At 32.7% G+C, this 22,155-nt stretch overlaps 2 protein-coding genes across 2 annotated transcripts in view; one reads left to right on the top strand and one right to left on the bottom strand.

The window, feature by feature from the left end:
* The window catches only part of LOC142340586 (glutathione synthetase-like), a 494,803-nt gene that overhangs the window by 141,793 nt on the left and 330,855 nt on the right, over positions 1 to 22,155 (top strand). The gene's annotated exons all lie outside the window — the stretch shown is intronic.
* LOC142341395 (uncharacterized) overlaps positions 1 to 22,155 on the bottom strand; it is a 128,676-nt gene that overhangs the window by 48,161 nt on the left and 58,360 nt on the right. The window contains exon 12 of the mRNA XM_075392322.1: positions 12,392 to 12,508. Coding sequence (XP_075248437.1) covers positions 12,392 to 12,508 — 117 coding nt within the window. The remainder of the gene's footprint in view (positions 1 to 12,391; positions 12,509 to 22,155) is intronic.

Genomic DNA, 22,155 nt, shown 5'->3' with positions numbered 1-22,155 from the left:
CGGGAAAAAAAGTTTCGTATTATACTTGAAAGGGATAATTGGTATCCAGAGATTCCTCGGCGGCAGAAGAAGACATTTGATTAATCCAAAATATTCTTCATCCAAAATTTTTTGTTCAACTTCCGAAAAAGGCTGACAATAAATGCAATCATTCGAGCGTGATGCTAGCACTTTTCGTCGCTGAAGACTTAACGGATTTTCCGACACATTTTCATCAAAAACTGGAGCCACAAGCACAAAGTCCGGATGACCAACAAGATAAGGGCACGACGCGTTAACATACGGGTACAAGGAACAAATATCAACATACCGAAACTTTTGGTTACAATTCTTTTTGTGCCAACGTGTGCAGAAATTTTCTGTCCGACCGCCAACAAAAGCGTCTCTGGCTTTGAGTGGTGAAAAAAACTCGCTACTGCTCACCAGTTGTTTCAACTTTGAGGTATGATAGTGGCCGTTAGAAAAAGGAGCAATTTTTGCCGCTTCCTCAAAAGAATGGCTTTTAACTAAATCGTTAAATTGACATTCCCAGATATTTTCACATGACTCAATGACATAGTTTAAACCATCCGTCGTTTTGTGGCGAACCTTGTTTTCAATTTGAGATTGGAGAAACTGAAATCTTTCTTGAAAAGTGGTGAAATGAAGCTCTTCCATAGTCATTCCCATTTTCTTATTAAACTCTTTTCGATTTGGATAACATTTGTAGCAGCCGTGATAATAACAACCAAAAAACTCATAAATAATTGCTCTGTACACAACTTTAGAATCGCTGATCCAATCTTGTTCATCGGAGCGCTCTTTTTTTAACATGAGGCCATCTACACGGCACGGGCCAATTTTTTGCTCTCGAACTTCTTTATCGTTTTTTGAAGCAGAACCACCCAACGAGTTTGATTTGTAGAACTTGATTTCAAAATTCCTGTTTTTTCCCCCTCGGTACGTTCGATCCAGCAGAGCCATTGATTAGCCGGGAACGAAGTTTTCTCCATCGAGCGATATCCGTTTGATGGTAAAATTGCTATAGAGGCTGGAGGCATGAACAGTTGTCGGTATATATAGTTACAGGCTGATGCAGCAGTACATGCTATTTGAAAGGGGTCAATGTTGTTGCATGTTTTCTTAATCAGTCGCCGAAAAGTGGTAACACCTTGTTTCAATAATTCAACGTCTGACTGGCAGTATTTTGTTAACTCTAGCTGAAAGTCGTAAACTAGCAAGTTTTCCTTGTAAATTACCTCTTGTTGTTGATGCCACTGAATGAAGTGATTAAAATCCTCAGTATCTTTTAGGGAATTAATGCCAAACAGACACCGCGGCGGGAACTGTCCGGGTAGGAAGGCAAAATCTGGTTCTTGGCATTCTCTTGAATTCTCATGGCACTCTCTTGGTAGCGTCCGTGCTGTGCAATTTAATCCTTGGAGTTTTGAAAGTCTGTCATCTCTCCTACTAATGCAGTGAGGGCAATCAGCGGAAACTATGTTCACTAAGCCGCATTCCTGTCCATTGGGGCACGAAGAAATTGTATGAAAAGGTGTTTTACCTTCAAAAGCTGCAGATGAAGTAAGAAAGTGGGGGAAATATCCCTTCTCCGTCTCTTCAATAGTAAATGTCTTTGAAAATTTCCGAAGAGGGATAGGTATAAACAGGTATGAATCAATAAACCGTTTATTTCCCACTTTGAGTGACACAACTTTATTGCCTCTCAGAACAATTTTTGGAATGAAACATTGTTTCTGATATAGCCACTCCAAGATTGGCAAAAAGTCGTACCCACTTCCAAAATGAGCAATGAACCATTCGCACTTTCTGACACGCTCTTTGTTGTCGAACAACCAAAGACAAAAATCGTTAACTGAATTGTAACCAACAAAAGATTTCTCAACTCCTGAAAATGATTTTGCAATCAGAAGAACCGGTTTGTGTACATTCTTTTGTTCGCAGCTCTGATCAGTTTCAATGTCAAAGGCCCAAGTTTGTTCGTCTGGCACTGCTTGCTCTGCTTCTTCTTCCTGTCGCGAGAAGGAAGCGTCAGAACTGGACACTGAAATGGAGAGGTTACTCCTCTTTGATTTCTTGCCGGCAAAATTTCTGTTATCACCATCAACAGTCGTTCTTTCACCAACATCAGTCTCCAGGGCTGCACGTGTCCGTTTTCTGGGGCTCTGTACAAAACACTCGTGTTTCTTTCCTTGTGAGAAATCGTAAAATTGAGAACAAGTAACGCATCGTTTTTTGCTGCATTGATGAGTGGACGCCGAGTGCCGGGAAACAGTAAGATTGCACCCAGGACATTTGTAGAAATAAGAGCAAATACGTTGCGTTATATGCGCATCCAAGCACAGCTGACTCTTCAAAATTAGTCCACAAGTTTGGCAACGATACGTAGAACACGTCTGTTGTCCAAAAAAATCAGTATTGAACGCAGTAGAAGCCCTGTTTCTGCACTTTGGCATACGACACTCTGTACACGAACTGGCTGCACACAAGTGTTTAACAGTAGAAAATCCTTTATGACAAGCATAGCAGTAAAACCGAACGCTGAACAGGCCCTTCATTGAAGTGATTACATCAACGTGCTCTGCGTCTGAGTTGTACAACAGATCAATGTGCTTCTCCTGGCCGTCGTTGAAACTTTTCAAATAAACACCCATGAACTTTGCATCGTACACAGTTATGTTGTATGGTATTAGAGTTGCGGTTTTGGCCAACATAGAGAGATCGTCAAGAGTCCATTTTTTATTCGCGCTGTTTTCGAAATCAATATCCGAATTAGAAAACCGTTTCAGTTTGAATATCAACTGCTTTTTTTCCAAATCCTGTTTGTATTTTTTTGAAAATTGTTTCTTTGCCTGCTGTAATCCGTTATCTGCCAGAGCCATGCCTACGCCTAGTGCTGCTAATAAGCAATTATTTGATTCATCAGTATGAATAGATATAACTGATCGCTTCTGTGATATGAAAGTTAGTACGTCGGGGATAGTTCGATTATGAATTCCGCCTATTTTATAGCCACCCATTGCAGGTAAAGACACCGATAACACATTCACTTTCATATCGCTACTGATGTCGAACCCTTCGTTTGAATTTAAAACACGCTCAATTTCATTTAACACAAAATCGATGTTAAAATCAGCCGCTTCCTGGAAAGGTATATGAACTGGGTAACTCAGACTCGGAGCATTTAGAACCAAGCGTATACGGTGGTTAGTATTTTCGTTTTCACGGTTTAATTCTTCAATTAGGAAATTTATCAAGTGATTAAAAATGTCTTTGACTTTGTCAATTTGGGTTTCAATACCTCGGAAACTGACCTCGAAGTCGCGACTGACCGCTTGTAGGGAGCTCCTTCTTTTCGGTCTTCGTGTTATTTGATAAAAGGTTGAGGTATCAAAACCACTAGCTGAGCTCAGGTCTGGTGCTTCTGCTACAGTAGCGTTGCTGCTGCTGCCATTAGTGTGTGTGTTTTCACTTGACATGTTCAGTCTCTGAAAACAGGTATCAAATTTAGAACCTGATTCTTCAATTATTAGTTTTAGACGACGGTCTGTTTGTGTCGTTTATAGAGAGAGAACAATCATCAATTTCGAACAGCAAAAAAAAATGTTAAACAGAATTCGTGTTCTTTCTTATGTTGAGCCAAGAACAAAATATTGTGTCATTATAAAATAATTAGAAAACTCGAGTACAAAAAGTGAGCGCATCAGAAATGACAAAAGAAAATGTTTTGTTTGGAAAATGATTAGCGGCTTTAAACACAGCAGCATGGGTGGTAAAAGTTTGGAGCAAGTTTTACTTATTATTTGAAAGCAACAGTTAAAGGCACAATTTAATCATTTGTTGGCTGGTTTCTGAACATATTTGCAGGCAAAAACCGCTGCCATATAAAGACATTCTTTAGCTTCAGATTTAGAGGAACCACCAAGACGTAAAAGAATTTCTCCAAGTTTTTGATAGGTTCGTTCCATCAGATATGTCATGCTGAACCACTGAAAACCAGTCAAAAACTCTTTGATATTTGGCAACGAATGAAGTCGTAAACCTTCGTCTCTGAGGCCTTTTAGAAGCTGCACCGCCTTCACATCATTCATCTCTTTTAATCGGATACCTTCACTTGCTTCAATTAGTGAATCGTTCCAGGCCGCAATACATTTGTCAAGATAGACAACCCTTTCATCTGCACTGGCTTGTACATTCATTTCACTGAAACGCAGGAAATACGTTAGAAACCGCAATAACAAAATCAGTTTGATCAAGTTTGATTAACGGTTGGTTGATTGGAAAGATATCATTCAAATCTTTTGAAAAAAAGTCTGTCCAATAGTTGGTTGACACGTTTTTAATCCTCTCAAAAAAGCTGTAGGTTAAACCCCGGATATAAATTAAAGTACTTTAATATCAGTAAAAACACTCTGAACTATACATAATATTTGAAGGTGAAAGTTAGGCAGCTTACAAAAATTATAAACGTTCGAAAAAACGTTCATTATAATCTAGTTTAGGAACAATCACTCTGGGATCGTCGCTGGTTTCTGTGCCTCATTACGCTGTCTATATTCTTGCGATAAATTGAACGCTCTTAAGCTGAGTGCTTTTGCGTCGTCGTGCATGTCAATTTTTCTGTAGCAATCCGCCAGCCTCAGATAAATTTGTTCGAGAGTCTTGTTCAGTCGATTCCATTGGAATAAGGAAGCGAAACGTCTGATGATTCCCATATGGTAGAGCACATTTCCAAAAGCCTTTGTGCTTTCCAGGTTTCTCAGAGCTTCTATCCATGTACAGGATCCGTTATCTATCGAAATGGTAATTGACTGATGTGACAGCTCAAGTTGACGAACAGCTATCTCAACTTTTTCGTAAACTTCAACTTCTTTTGAGCATAACGGGTTGTCGGACATTGCACATGGTTGATTTCCACTCTGCATTTTGTGGTCTGAAAAACAGAAGTGGCTGAATTGGTGATCTTGTGAGAACATTTTTTTTTCTAATGAGTTTAACAATAATTCCTCATAATATTATTGAAGACAAGGTGGTTTTGAATAAACTTGCTTCTTTCAGTTGGTCGTTGAAATTCAAAAAATAAGATAAAAAATTTGGTAGTGAAACAACTAAATAGTCAATAAATGACTGACTGTCATAGCATAAGATGAAAATTAATACACACACATATGAAAGAAGAAAAAGTGTACAATAAATTTTTAGACATAACAAAATCCGCGCAAGAAAAATGAATTATGGTAGGTTGAACTTTTTGCTATGCTATGGTTTGGCAGCGGAGAATCAAGTCTTCAAGAGTCACATTCGAGCATGACAGCATTTTTACACAAAGTTTCTTATACACTTTTGATCGCCTCTCGTCTTCATTGTCATTGAACAGGTCGCTTTTTGCTTTGTACAAAAAACCAAGCATCCAACAATAACGCTTGATGTTATTTGTCTCCGAGGAACCTATGTTTATTTGGAGAAGTAGGCTCTTCAAATTAGCTATCATGAAGTCAAAAGCCGTATTCAATTCTTCTCGCGTTGCAACATATTTGAACTTCGCATAAAGATCATTACATTGACCCTCTGCGATAGCCTTGAGTATCATATTGCCCAGCGATATTTGATTTGATTGTTTACTGACAACCTCCTTCACTACGTCAATCCCAAACATTTGCGCTATCTGGGTTATTTGAACATTTCCACTATCCTAAACAAAACACAATAAAATTATTGAGGCTCAGCAAATTATCGAAGTGATTTGTTTTTTGTATCTTTTAGGGTTCGATACTGCCCATCTCAATACAGTACAGTATATGTCATCCTAGAAAAAAGGAGGTGTTTTGAAGCAAAAAGGCTCTTATTACCTCGTCATTAACGTCCTCATTGTCCAAGTCAACAACTTCAGTGCTAGAGCTCGCTTGTTGGGAGTTGTCGTCGACAGACTCTTCGATTTCAATCAGGGTAGAATTGCCTTCATCATCCTCCAGTGTAACATGAAAACCGTCCGGTTGCCTTGTCAAACGTCCGCTTCACAGCAAGGTTATGGCCGCGACTAAGGTCAATTGCTTCGCAACTCACTGCTTCAGAAGAACTGACAGAAGTCATTGATACTTGTCTGAAAAACACAGCACTATAAGTTTGTTCAAGGTTTGAAAAAAGGACCAACAATGGCTGGAATGAGATGACGAGTAAAAGCTGCAAAAAAGTTTTTTATTTAAAAAATAGTAGCAAGAGAATACAAAAGTATTGTATATAGGTTGATCAAGGAGAGGAGAATAATAATCTGGTAGCCAATCAATCAGTTGAACCAAAACTGTGTGATATCATTCAGACGATTTAAAATTTTTTCATATTGGAAGAACTGCTCTTTTTCACTTTTTGACTAGCTTTGAATTTGATTGGGGATCGCCAAATATCTGCATCTTGCTCATTTCGATATGATAAATCCTCTGTAACAGGGATAGCAAAGTCTTCGGGAAAGTCGTCCCCAACTTGAGACTGGGTGTAAACTTCGCCTTCGTCGCCAATCGTTTCGCCATTTAATTTGTGTTCAACTTCCACAACTTTTGTCTTCATTTTCTTCCCTTCAACGGGAGCGCTATTGCATCTTATCGCTTCAAGGGATGAAGTCATTGCCGCCTCAAAAGACTCCCGGAGTGCCAAATCTGTCTCAGTCAAGGTTTCACTGGACTCACTGCCAATAATTTTTGTGACGTTGATCAATTCGTCCATTGTGAGCGATAAACTCGATTGTCTGGTCCATTTATCGGATATTGTATTGATTTTTGAATCAACTGTAGTTGTTAATTTGAAGACCTTAATGTAGGCGTATACGCTCGTTTCAAATTTTCTGAGCCCGACTCTGACAAATCGGTTGTTTTTTGGATCCAGGTCCCACACGTTATCCAGTTTTGATACCTCAAGATCTTCTTCAGGCGTTACTCCGGTGAAAGGCTGTGCATTTTGTCGCTCGAGGTCACTTTGTTCTTTTCGTTTTCTGATCCACTGCGCCATTCTAAATTATTTGAAGCAATGAAACTATGAACTAATTTTTTGAAAGAAAAGTGTTGCGTAGGTACGACCAACTCCCGTGAAAGGTATCAGTTTCCCAGTATCACTTCGAATTTCAATCAAAATATCGTGAATATAGTTTTTATTGACAAGCTTAGATTGAGTTTTGTCAAAAGAGTGACGATATACAGCTGGATATCCGAAACGGCCTGCGATGGAGGACTCCACCTTTTCAGGACCAGTCTGAGTTGCGTCAGATAGGGGGAAAGATCTTAATAAGGGTGCCTTGGTATTGCCAACAAACTGTGGCTCAATAATGTCACAATAAACAAAAGCAAGATGATACAAATTGATATCCGTTGGAAAAACTGGCTTATCTTCAAACTGGTTGTTTCCAGAGGAAAGTTTATTATGCGTCTCCAACGGAGATTTCTCTAATCCTAATATGTATCTGAGATCATCGGAAACATTTGTCAGATGAACACAATCCTTTCCTTCGCATAGAACAACCACACCTTTGGACGTAAGTTCTTTTCTCGGGAAAAACTGAAAATCTTTTTTACTTTTATCGAAAATAGATTCTTGTCCTCTAGATGCATAGATTCCTTTTTCCATGCCATCAATCAATTCGAACACGCTATTGTACAAACCTTTAGGAACACGACAATTTGATAAGTAGATGCCAAGTTTTCCATTGATATAGTCAAATTTACCTTCAACGATATTGAAGAACTTTTTTGGGCAAGTTATGCTAGAGAGGGAAACGGTCCACTGATTATCGTCAAGTTCTAGAGGTGCGCTGAGTGATGTACGGAAGGACGCAAGTGTATTGTCGGGATAGCAATCAAGCGACGCATTGGATGATAAATCGATCGTAAAGAAACTGTTTTCTAATTTTGTCATCAAAACGTTGCAATCACTATTGCCTAAAGTTGGCAAGCACTTCCTCTTTTAAAAAAATAAAAAAAAACGCTCATGGCTCAAACTGTGTTTTAATCAAAGTTTTAACTTACTAACAATGTTGTCGGAATGAAGACCAAGATGATTTTGGATATAAGTAGGATGACACTCCTCCACTTTTTGTTTTCTTCCAATGAGAAACAAAATGTAGTAGTGCAAGCTAATCTGAAATAAAGTGTAAGGGCTGTTTTTTTTCAAAAACGCAAACAAGAGCTCTAAGTAAAAAATGAGAAATCACTTTATTTTTTTTGCTGATTGAAAACAAAAACAGCGAAAGACCGAATTTTACAAATTGTAAAATTTCATCAAGACATCCCTCGCTTGTTAGAAATAATCCTCTTTTTTAAAATCTGTAAACAGGAGTAATATAGAGAATTTACAATCATTCCGAACGAGGAACATGGTTGAAATTTTACAATTTGTAAAAAGTAGAAGTTGAGTTTTTACAAATTGTAAAATGAGATGCCTAAAAATTTGACAATTTGTAAGAGAAACGTAGTTGAAATTTTACAATTTGTAAAAAAAGTAGAAGCTGAATTTTTTTACAATTTGTAAAAAGTAGAAGCTGAGTTTTTTTACAATTTGTAAAAAGTGGAGGCTGTTTTTTACAATTTGTAAAAAAGTGGAGGTTGAGTTTTTTACAATTTGTAAAAAGTAGAAGTTGAGTTTTTACAATTTGTTAAATGAAATGCCTAAAAACTTGACAATTTGTAAGAGGAACGTAGTTGAAATTCTACAAATTGTAAAAAGCAGAAGCTGAATTTTTTACAATTTGTAAAATGTAGAAGCTGAATTTTTTACAATTTGTAAAATGTAGAAGCTGAAATTTTTACAATTTGTAAAATGTAGAAGCTGATTTTTTTACAATTTGTAAAAACTAAAAAATTAGAGCAGCAAGACAAAATTAAGTAAAGCTTATTCGAATAAACAACAACGCTAGGACAAAAGCAAAAAATTTAGTTGAGAAGGAGCAACCAAATGACGGTTAGCAACAGTGTGAGCAAAATGAATTACTTGGAGCGAGGCAAAGCTAACCTCAACTTGCTAGTCGATACACCAACCAATCAGAAAAATGATCCACAAAAACAAAGAATTAAAGCATTGAGTCCTATCAGAAAATTTATCAAAAACGAAAAACGAGCAAAGAATGAATGAAAAGTACAGAAAAAATTAACCAATCAGTTTTCTTCACTAACTCAAATTAAAATTCGAAAACACAAAACGAATCAACAAAAAGGTTGTTTTCATAGTGAATCAAGTTTTTTACAATTTGTAAAAAATTTTTACATTTTGTAAAAATGAGTTGATCCGACAGACATGTATCACGATAAAAAGAGTAAGAGTTTTTTACATTTTGTAAAATTTCTTTTACAAATTGTAAAAATTGTGCATTTTTTAGTTTTTGAAAGATTACTTGGAACGATGAAAGTTTTACAATTTGTAAAAAAACTTGTAAAATGTACTGTTTGTCTTCAGAATTTAAAATAATTTTTGAGAAGTATAATTTTTTACAATTTGTAAAAAAAAATTTTACAATTTGTAAAAAATTTTTTACAATTTGTAAAAATTTTTTACAATTTGTAAAAAATTTACATTTTGTTAGATAAACTGATTGTTTTTAGAATTTGAAATACTATTGAAGAAAAGCAATTTTTACAATTTGTAAAAAATTTTACAATTTGTAAAAACAAATTTTTTACATTTTGTAAAAATTATTTTACAAAATGTAATTTTTTCTGCAAATATAAGAAAAGCTGACAGTGTGCATGTATCAGTCAGTTGTTGCGTATAAACGCGTGAATGTGTGCGCGCTTGTGTGTGTGTGTTTGTGTGTGTGGGTGTGTGTGTTTGTTTGTGTGTGTGTGTGTGTGTGTGTGGGTGGGTGGGTGGGTGGGTAGGGTTGATGGAGGGGGCGGGGGTACACATTTTTTGTAACTACTTTTTTGATAACTTTTTTGATAATTTTTTAGAAAACACGCAGCCTTTTTCGAATACGTAGGTTGAATAAGTTACGAATAGATTTAACTGTTTAGAAAGAGTAAAATCGTTTAGGCAAAAATACTGTTTTTTGTATGTGAGGATAAAGCGTGTTGATAATAAGAGCGATGACAAATTAATGTGCTTGCTCTAACAAACAGGAAGTTATTTTAACAAACACACATACTCACGCACGCACACACTCATACACAACACAAGCAAACACACATACTCACGCACGCATACACTCATACACACACACACACAACAAACACAAACGCGCACTCAAAAAGGAACAATACGGCAGCTGAAAAAAGTGGGGGGAATTATGACGCTATATGTTTTGCTAAAAATTGAAAAAGGAAAATGAATAAGCTTACTGTGTCATCTAAAAATAGAACAACATGATTAGTCGGGTAGGCTCCGAAAACCGAGGAAGAATGCATGTGCTGATTGGGTGCCGAGTATCACCCTATCGGCATATGTATTCTTCTAATGGCTATGATCAGATGCTCAGACAAGACGTTGACATGATCCGAAAGCGTGCGCTTATGTCCGAAATAGTCCAAAATTGTGCAATTTAAGACAGGCACGATCAGACAAAACAGATAGTGGAAGAATGTGAAACTATGATTCGACAATGCAGACAGTGCAAAACTACACGACTATGATCAGACAAAACTAAAATACAAGTTGTCTTTCTCAGTTTAGTTCAAAAAAATGAAATTCTGTGGGACTACGAGGCAGATTTAATCAGATTATGAATCGAATTATTGCGGTTTTGTAAATTTATCGTTTGACAAAACGCGCTTATGACTCGCACTTGCGGGCTCATGATGTGAATTTGCGCGATATATTCAGACGCATTGGGACTATGATTAAATTGTGCGCTGATATGTTTCGACATAGTGCTCCTACGATTTGAAATGGCGCGACAAAAAGTATGACTCAGACCGTGTACATAACGTGTGGAAGGGTACCTCCCCCGACAATAATTGTCGAATCATATTTTGGCCACCTCACTTCGGGTACGACACATTCCATAGATTATTCATCACTTTTAGTCATCCATGGCTCACTTAAGTCTAACGATTCAAGCGCATTGGACGCAAAATTGAATGATCACTCATGAGAAATTGCACAACTCACGAAGAGCCTGATTCGATTCGTAAGAATGACATATGAAGATTAATTTTTAAAAATTGGTTCAGAAGTAACACGCATTCCAACTAATTTCTTGGATTTTTTTTTTAAAAAAGGCGAAACTTTCAAATCAACCTGCTACAGCTTTTAAAAACGCGAGTGCGTCACTTTGTAATTAGCAGTAGTGTGATGCATTATAAAGAGAGCAAGATTCTCATAGCAATGAAAAAAAATATGGTTATCTCGAACCGTTTGTTTATCTTCCATTGATTAATTGGCAACATCACTCGGTGAAAACAAGGGGAAAAATAAATCAGGCTGAAGTAACCTAATTTATATTACAGCAGCAGTTAACGCAAATCTGAGTTTTTTTAAACTTGTATTAAGTTACTCTAGACTTTTTTTACTTTTACCGGTTAAAGTAGATTTGACTTTACCTAGACTTTGAATTTAAATTTACCTTCGTTAATTTTTGCCCTATCACCTTAGCTTTATTCCTACTTTAACTAAAAAGGTAAGGACCAACTTTGTTATTTTTCTTTCTTGATAGCTTAAATTAACCTCGTATAAGTAACCAGTACAAGATAAAAAAATTCCCTAAATTTTGTTAGTTCAGGATGAATTTACCCTAACTGATAAGATACGCTAACAATAAAGTTGAGATAAGAATAAGGTAAGAGATATTTACTCTATGAGTTCGGGTAACTTTACGGTAAGTTGGGGTAGAGTAAATGCGTTTGTCAAGGTACTGAGATCATGACTTTTAAGGTATCGTAACGGGAAGCAACGGGCGAAAATTTAGGGCAATTTAAGTTAACTTCAGGTAGAGTGCAGGTAAATTAAATTTAACAGCTTACTTTTGACCGTTAAAAGTAACAAAATATATATATGAGCTAAAACTGACTTAAATGTTAATTTAGAAAATTGATGAGGAAAAAAAAGAGACAAGAAATCAAGAGAGCGACTGTCAACAGTTTTTTTTCTCCAGTCGATTTATCGTCCGACTACAGAGAAGACTATTTCCAGCATATTAAAACATTTTAGGTGAACCAAGGCTCAGCGTACAAACGGTACACATCTTATAACGGTACACATCTTAACTCGGTTTAGGCAAATTTAATTCAATTTAATTCAGTATCAGCATAAAGCAGTTCAGTCAAAAATGCATGAAGCTATATTCAGAGAAAAATGTTGATCCAAAATACCACGAAAATGAACAGCCACAGTCAAGCAACCGAACACAAACGTCCTCAAAAAGAAACTTTCAACGCTTAAACTTCTTAAAAAATGTTAAATGAAAATGAATATAGTTTACCTGAGGTAGTTTGCGAATTCTTCAGAGGTGAGCATGTTGTAACTGGGAAGTTCTTTTGGTCTATTCTTCTGGTTCTCGTAGTGGTGCTGGACACTTTGGTTAGACAGATGATATTGCCTAGAAAACACACCAGTTTATTCCATTAGAAAGTAATAGATTATGATCGGCAATAAATCTGAGCTAAAAAGTACAATTTGTAATTTTGCCGGCCGTTCTCAATTGACAAATTACAAATTTATGTGACGTAAGTAGTAATAGTTAAGCAAGACAGGGGGGGGGGGGGTAAAAAGACGTACCTATGTATAAAGATTACGTATAGCCCATTTTCCCTCAAATCCCAAAGACGTACCTCACAGCATGATACCCAAGCTGTTCAAGCGAGGGTGATTAGCAAGATAATCCCTTGATAATAAATTAATAGGGTCATTTACCCTTTCCCATATTGCACTTTACTAATGTCAATTTCCAAGGACGTACCTCACAGCATGATACCCAAGCTGTTCACACGAGGGGATTAGCAAGATAATCCCTTGATATTAAATTGGTAAGGTCATTTACCCTTTCCCATATTGCACTTTACTAATGTCAATTTCCAAAAACGTACCTCACATCATGACACCCAAGCTGTTCACACCAAGGAGATTATCAAGATAGTGACTTCACAACAAATTAATAAGGTCATCGACCCTCTACCAAATTACACTTTAATAACGTAATTTTCCAAAGACGTACCTCACAGCATGACACCCAAGCTGTTCACACGAAGGGGATTAGCAAGATAGTGACTTCACAACAAATTAATAAGGTCATCGACCCCCTAACAAATTACACTTTAATAACGTAAAATTCCAAAGACGTACCTCACAGCATGACACCCAAGCTGTTCACACGAAGGGGATTAGCAAGATAGTGACTTCACAACAAATTAATAAGGTCATCGACCCCCTACCAAATTACATTTTAAGAATGTAAATTTCCAAAGATGTACCTCACAGCATGATACCCAAGCTGTTCACACACAGGGGATTAGCAAGTTATGTTTTAATTTTAAATTAGATAGGATGACTCATTTACAATTACGTACGGCTTAGGTGATTTTCAAAAATGTACCTCAGAGCATGACACCCAAGCTGTTCATATAAAAGGATTAGCAAGATAGTGCCTTAACAACAAATCAGGAAGGTTATTGACCCCCAACCATATTACACTTTATTAATGTCAATTTCCAAAGACGTACCTCACAGCATGACACCCAAGCTGTTCACAGGAAAGGGATTAGCATAAATCATTTTCTACACAACTTTCATTGTCTTAAAAAAAGTTTTATAAGATCTCATTGGCTACAAAGTTTTTTGTTCCCTATTGTTCTTGTTTATAATTAAGTTTCATTGGCTCCACATTTCGAGTTTTTTTTAAGATGTTTCAATCATTTGTTTCCTTCCCCTTATTTTATTCAGTTACCCTTATTCATCCAGAGTTTCTTATTTGTTGCTTCCAGATCCCATATTTTGCTCAATTCACCAAAAGTGACTACCAAAATTAGTAATTCTATTTACAGTAAATCTAATTCAAAATTCTAGACTGCTAATCATTTTTTAATAACCTAACCTAGAAAAAAGAATGTCTCTCGTTGTGTTTGGTATTGAGTGCTTGGAGGGGCAAATTGTTAAGGAGTTGGGTGTTTTCAAGGACGGAATTGTATTGGGATACAGTTTCCTCCCACCCAAAGACTACAAACCTACTTTTCAAGCAAAGTGGAACACTAAAAAATTACATGGGATTAATTGGAACAGTGGAAAACTGGAATATACTGAGTTGTCATCAATCATTCACTAACATTGTTCACCTACAACTGAATACTTTGCAAAGGGGTTGGAGAAGTGTAATCTCCTCTTAAAATACTTGTGTAAAGATTTGGAGAATCTAGATGATCTTGGTTGTCCAAAAGTTTCCAAACTTCTCAACAACTTGGATACTGACTGGGATTGTAGCAACTATCCGTATCGACACCAAAAAACCTTTCACTGTGCAGAGAAGAAAACTTATGCATACGGAATTTGGACTCTTGATTTTTTTGCTAATGTATTATATTTGTGATTTCTAATTGGATAAAATTGCCAGAAATGCACGTTTCAAAATAATAATAGATACCTCTTTTTAAATTGGGAAACAAAAAAAAACTAAGTTTAAAATGACACTTTTTTCATTTGTCAGTTTTTTAAATTTTTTAATGTAAAATTTTAATTAATGTTCTTGTTTATACTTAAGTTTCAGTGGCTCCATATTTCGAGGCTTTTTACGATATGTCAATCATTTGTTCCTTTCCCCTTACTTTTTTCAGCTCCCCTTTGATAATGTCAATTTGCAAAGACGTACCTCACAGCTTGATACCCACGCTGTTCACACGGAGTGGACCAGCAAGATAATCCCTCAATAACAAATTAGGTAGGTCATTGACCCCTTCCCACATTACACTTTACTAATGTCAATTTCCCAAGACGTACTTCACAGCATGATGCCTAAGTTGTTTACACGAAGGGGATTAGCAAGATAGAGCCTTAACAGCAAAGTAGTTAGGTCATTCACGTTTTCTCATGTTACACTTTACAAATGTCAATTTACAAAGACGTACCTCACCGCATGATGTCCAAACTGTTCACACGAAATGGATTAGCAAGGTAATGCCTCAATAACACATTCCAATTCTTAAGGGAAAAAAGACACACCTATCCTCAAAAATACGCATTTATTGGCATAAAACACTCAATTCTTGACACGAAACATCCAACTATCGCCAAAAATTGCAAAATGTTGAAAAAAAACCAAATTCGTACCAAGAGAACCAATTCCAGCCCAAAAATACCCGTTTCTAGTCCAGAAATACACCATTTTTAGCAAAAAATACACAATTCTTATGTTAAGAAAAATTCGTAGTTCCTGCCAAAAAAACCAGGTCTAGCAAAAACTGCTTAGTAATTGCCAAACGAACACTCAAATCTTCCCAAAAAATACCAATTTTTACCACAAAGTGGAGATATCTTGCCAAAGAACAACCAAACTCCACCCGATTTGTTAGAATTTAAAAAAAATACCCAAATAGAAAACGAAATAACAAAAATTCATCAAATATTTATCCAAAACATATCATAAATTAGACAATCTTGCCATCATCTGTATTTATCAAATTTCTTCCCGACAATCCAATTATTTAGTGACCTGACAAACATCAACTTTAGACGTCGTCTTTTGTGATGATGAATCTTCCTCGCTGATTGATATAGGTTTTATGAGCACAAACTTGTCACGAATTATTTACTGTCGTCTAAAATTAGTCATAAAATGCATCAGTTTAATCATAGTAGTTCAACAATTACGTCCTACTATCTTCAAAATTACGAACAATTAGGTGATCTCATCCATGTAAGTGGGTCACTGACCTCTTTGAGAAAAAGTGTAGTTCAACTACTTCGTATGATTGCCACAATTGCGGATATCCAGGCATTGTATGGGCTCATTGAACTAATGAGAACAAAATATAATCCATACTAGTGGCAATATGATTTTTCATACTTTATGAAAGCATGCAGAGCTCACGTGATATAAGTCTTACTCATAGTATCGTAATAATTACGTCACTATTGCGTCATAATGATTTCAGTTTTTATCATACTGTATAAACAAAAGTCCAATTCATTGTGCTTCTTTTTTCCTTCTGTTCAAAAGCTCAACAAAAGCTAGCTTTTATTCTTATCTTGAGACAATTTCTTGCTCCTTCTGTTGCAAAACCAACTTATCATTTATAAACCTTTCAGTGAATATTCGTCATCTCCAGGACCTCTTCCTATTTCCCATTCCACGTAAGCCATTTCTGTTATGAAATATGAAAACAAGCAAGAAAAAACAAACAAATGGCTATTTTTATCATCGTACTCATTCGCAAATAGCATATTAATTTTTTCAGAGAGAAAGATTCACCAATACGGGTAATTTATTCATAGCTTTAGTTTTTTAGTATTTCAACAGTCTTCAACCAAAAAAGGCTGAAATAATGAACATCAATGCAGTGAAATTGAACGAAAATCTCAAAGCCCACATCTTCTTCCTCGATTTCAATGATGATGTTGCAATTATAAAGGAGAGAAAAACTTGCTACGGCTGGGTAGCTGATCCTCCATTCTCAATTCCGAGGCAGCTCCTGGTCTTCATTATTGCTATCGAGAATTTGCCTGAAGTCTCTGTTCCATACAAACAGACAACTGTAGACTTCTACAAAAACCTAATCGAAAACACAAATTTGCAAATGTCAGACATCATGGAACTGAGCAGATCAGTCCGTGAGCAATTCTGTGATTATGAGTTGTACTATAGAATAGTGTATGAAAATCAACTGGTATTTTTTGAGCAGGAGAGAGAACTTAAATTTCTCTGGTGTGTGTCTGACGAGTATGACAATTTGCAGCAGCAAAAACCTCATCGGGATTGTGACGACTGGGAAAATGGGTCATTGACAGAGAGTATCATTGCAAGTATAGAGGAAGAGAACGCAATTGAGCTCAAGTTTGGCAGCAAAAATTGCGAAAAGACAGTCCCCTTTTTGTATTTTTCTACAGAAACTGGACAAGATACAATGAAAGAAGTACAGGGAGCATCGACTGTTGAAAATACTTCACTCAAGTCTGCCAAAACCATCCTCAGTAAGGTGGTCGATGAATGTGCAGATAACCAAGATCATATTTTTTCTCATGATGCAATTGAAGCAATATCTGAAAAAACTTCCCTCAAATGTGAGCAACCGGCGTATTGTATTCAAAAGACAGTCAAGAGAAGGGCTCCTGAAGCAATATCTGAAAAATTGAAGCAATATCTGAAAACACTTCCCTCAAATGTGAGCAACCGGCGTATTGTATACAAAAGACAGTCAAGAGAGGGAAGTAGAAAGCCAGAAGTTGATGACAAGAAAGAAAAAATGTGTCCTCCATCGGGCAAATTGAGACGACACACTGAGTTATATGGTATCTAAACTAGCAATCCGAGAAGTTATTCCTTTTGCAGATTATTTTTGTTTGTATTTCCTGTATGATTTCATATCTGATACTAGTATTTTTAGTGACGACTGATTGACTGATTAATTTGAAATATTCTGTTTTACACTCAAAAAAGCTGAAGCTCATGTATGCTTTTGAATTAATACTTTGATACTAATATTTAATTGAGTTTTAAAATGCATTTTCGAAAACAATTTTTATCAATAGTTCAATTTTGAATTTAAATATTTATCGAAAAAAGCTTGTTTTGTAATATCTGCTTTTTTTCTCAAAAATGCGGGTTAATATTCGTTGCTGAGACTGTGAAGTTGATTGGAAATAGTTGGGATGCAAATGATATGGTTATCAGATAATGGACCGTAGTCGACTTACGGACATATGACCACAAAATATCTGTAAGGATTTCATGTAGATAGATTTATTAACAACAGGTTTTCAAGTCCCTGAATGAGCTGAAAGACCAGATTTTTGAGGTAGAAATGAGCAAGACACGTATTGCACATAAAGAACCAATAATTGTTGGGTTCTTTATCCTCTTGTACACCAAAATTACAATGTTGCAACTTAAAAACATTTTCTTATCCTCTTTCTGCGATACAAACAAATATGAGTTGATTGAAATGGATACTGAGTCTTTACTTGGCACGTAGTGAGGAAAAATTTGACGAACTCAGTTGACCAGAAATACATCAAGTGTGGTACTGGATGATGCAAAGCGATTGCAGTGATAATTTCGCAGCAGACTCTAGCAACAGTTGTTTACCACGAATACTATGCCATAATCATGGAACCTTTGATAAGAGAACACCTGGTTTTTCTAAAGAAGAATTTTCGGTTAAGAAATTTTAGATATCGATACATACATATCATTAAGTATAAAATTTACAAACTTTTGAAGTGGAAAACCATTTCCATTAGTTTTTTTATTGTTTTGAAAAAAAGTTTTACTAAAGATAAATCTTTTTAAAAAATTTAATTTTTATAAGGTTTTTAACAAAAAAAAATGTAAATTTTGTCGTTTTTTCATTTTTTTATTTTTACATTTTTCAGTTTTGGAAGTTTTTTTGTAAAATTTTCAATTTAATTGTTTTTTTTTATTAAAAAATGTTGTTTTACTAAAATAATTTTTTTTTCAAAAATGTCGTTTTCTACATAAGGTTTTTAACCAAAAATGTAAATTTTGTTGTTTTTCATTTTTCTATTTTTACATTTTTCAGTTTTGGAAGTTTTTTTCTTGTAAAATTTTCAATTTAAATGTTTTTTATTAAAAAAAGTTGTTTTACCAAAATATTTTTTTTCAAAAATGTCGTTTTTTACATAAGATTTTTAACCAAAAATGTAAACTTTGTTGTTTTTTATTTTTCTATTTTTACATTTCTCAGTTTTGGATTTTTTTTCCTGTAAAATTTTCAATTTAATTGTTTTTTTTATTAAAAAATGTTGTCTTACTAAAATATTTTTTTTTTCAAAAAGGTCGTTTTTTAGATAAGGTTTTTAACCAAAAATGTAAACTTTGTTGTTTTTCATTTTTCTATTTTTACATTTTTCAGTTTTGGAAGTTTTTTTCTGGTAAAAATTTCAATTTAATTGTTTTTTATTAAAAAATGTTGTTTTACTAAAATATTTTTTTTCAAAAAGGTCGTTTTTTATATAAGGTTTTTAACGAAAAATGTAAATTTTGTTGTTTTTTCATTTTTCTATTTTTACATTTTTCAGTTTTGGAAGTTTTTTTTACTTGCAAAATTTTCAATTTAATTGTTTTTTATTAAAAAATGTTGTTTTACTAAAATATTTTTTTTTCAAAAAAAATATTTTAGTAAAACAACATTTTTTAATAAAAAACAATTAAATTGAAAACTTTACAAGAAAAAAACTTCTCCAAAACTGAAAAATGTAAAAATAGAAAAAAAATGAAAAAACAACAAAATTTACATTTTTGGTTAAAAACCTTATGTAAAAAACGACATTTTTGAAAAAAAATTATTTTAAAAAATTAACATTTTTTAAAAAAAAACAATTCAATTGAAAATTTTACAAAAAAACTTCCAAAACTGAAAAATGTAAAAGTAGAAAAATGAAAAAACAACAAAATTTACATTTTTGGTTAAAAACCTTATGTAAAAAACAACATTTTTGAAAAAAATTATTTTAGTAAAACAACATTTTTTAATAAAAAAAACAATTAAATTGAAAATTTTACATGAAAAAAAATCCAAAACTGAAAAATGTAAAAATAGAAAAATGAAAAAACAACAAAATTTACATTTTTGGTTAAAAACCTTATGTAAAAAACAACATTTTTGAAAAAAATTATTTTAGTAAAACAACATTTTTTAATAAAAAAAACAATTAAATTGAAAATTTTACATGAAAAAAAATCCAAAACTGAAAAATGTGAAAATATAAAAATGAAAAAACAACAAAATTTACATTTTTGGTTAAAAACCTTATGTAAAAAACGACATTTTTGAAAAAAATTATTTTAGTAAAACAACCTTTTTTAATAAAAAAAACAATTAAATTGAAAATTTTACATGAAAAAAAATCCAAAACTGAAAAATGTGAAAATAGAAAAATGAAAAAACAACAAAATTTACATTTTTGGTTAAAAACCTTATGTAAAAAACGACATTTTTGAAATAAAAAATATTTTAGTAAAACAACATTTTTTAATAAAAAAACAATTAAATTGAAAATTTTACAAGAAAAAAACTTCCAAAACTGAAAAATGTAAAAATAGAAAAATGAAAAACAACAAAAATTACATTTTTGGTTAAAAACCTTATGTAAAAAACGACATTTTCGAAAAATAATTAGTTTAGTAAAACAACATTTTAAAAAAAAAACAATTAAATTGAAAATTTTACAAAAAAACTTCCAAAACTGAAAATTGTAAAAATAGAAAAATGAAAAAACAACAAAATTTACATTTTGGCTAAAAACCTTATGTAAAAAACGTCATTTTTGAAAAAAAAATTATTTCAGAAAAAAAACATTTTTTAATAAAAAAAAAAACAATTCAATTGAAAATTTAATTTGAAAAAAAAACTTCAAAAACTGAAAAATGTAAAAATAGATAAAAACAACAAAATTTACATTTTTGGTTAAAAACCTTATGTAAAAAAACGACATTTTTGAAAAAAAAAATTGTTTTTGTAAAACAACGTTTTTTTAATAAAAAAACAATTAAATTGAAAATTTTACAAGAAAAAAACTTCCAAAACTGAAAAATGTAAAAATAGAAAAAAAATGAAAAAACAACAAAATTTACATTTTTGGTTGAAGACCTTATGTAAAAAACGACATTTTTGAAAAAAAAGTATTTTAGTAAAACAACATTTTTTAATAAAAAACAATTAAATTGAAAATTTTACCAGAAAAAAACTTCCAAAACTGAAAAATGTAAAAATAGAAAAATGAAAAACAACAAAGTTTACATTTTTGGTTTAAAACCTTATGTAAAAAACGACATTTTTCAAAAAAGAATTATTTTAAAAAATTAACATTTTTTTAAAAAAAACAATTAAATTGAAAATTTTACAAAAAAACTTCCAAAACTGAAAACTGTAAAAATAGAAAAATGAAAAAACAACAAAATTTACATTTTTGGTTAAAAACCTTATGTAAAAAACGACATTTTTGAAATATAAAATATTTTAGTAAAACAACATTTTTTAATAAAAAAAACAATTAAATTGAAAATTTTACAAGAAAAAAACTTCCAAAACTGAAAAATGTAAAAATAGAAAAATGAAAAACAACAAAAATTACATTTTTGGTTAAAGACCTTATGTAAAAAACGACATTTTTGAAAAAAAATTATTTTAGTAAAACAACATTTTTTAAAAAAAACAATTAAAATGAAAATTTTACAAAAAAACTTCCAAAACTGAAAAATGTGAAAATAGAAAAATGAAAAAACAACAAAATTTACATTTTTGGCTAAAAACCTTATGTAAAAAACGTCATTTTTGAAAAAAAATTATTTCATTAAAACAACATTTTTTAATAAAATAAAACAATTCAATTGAAAATTTAATTTGAAAAAAAAAACTTCAAAAACTGAAAAATGTAAAAATAGATAAAAAAACAAAATTTACATTTTTGGTTAAAAAACCTTATGTAAAAAAACGACATTTTTGAAAAAAAATTATTTTAGTAAAACAAAGTTTTTTTAATAAAAAAACAATTAAATTGAAAATTTTACAAAAAAACTTCCAAAACTGAAAAATGTAAAAATAGAAAAATGAAAAAACAACAAAATTTACATTTTTGGTTAAAAACCTTATGTAAAAAACGACATTTTTGACAAAAAAAATTATTTTAGTAAAACAACATTTTTTAATAAATAAACAATTAAACTGAAAATTTTACATGAAAAAAATCCAAAACTGAGAAATGTAAAAATAGAAAAATAAAAAACAACAAAATTTACAATTTTGGTTAAAAACCTTATGTTAAAAACGACATTTTTGAAAAAAATTATTTTAGTAAAACAACATTTTTTAATTAAAAAAACAATTAAATTGAAAATTTTACATGAAAAAAAATCCAAAACTGAAAAATGTAAAAATAGAAAAATGAAAAAACAACAAAATTTACATTTTTCGTTAAAAACCTTATATAAAAAACGACATTTTTGAAAAAAAATATTTTAGTAAAACAACATTTTTTAATAAAAAAACAATTAAATTGAAAATTTTACCAGAAAAAAACTTC

The sequence above is a fragment of the Convolutriloba macropyga genome, chromosome 6, assembly GCF_964194025.1.
Source record: "Convolutriloba macropyga chromosome 6, txConMacr16.3, whole genome shotgun sequence".
NCBI classification, from domain to species: domain Eukaryota; kingdom Metazoa; phylum Xenacoelomorpha; order Acoela; family Convolutidae; genus Convolutriloba; species Convolutriloba macropyga.
This window is presented reverse-complemented; position numbering and strand designations above follow the sequence as displayed.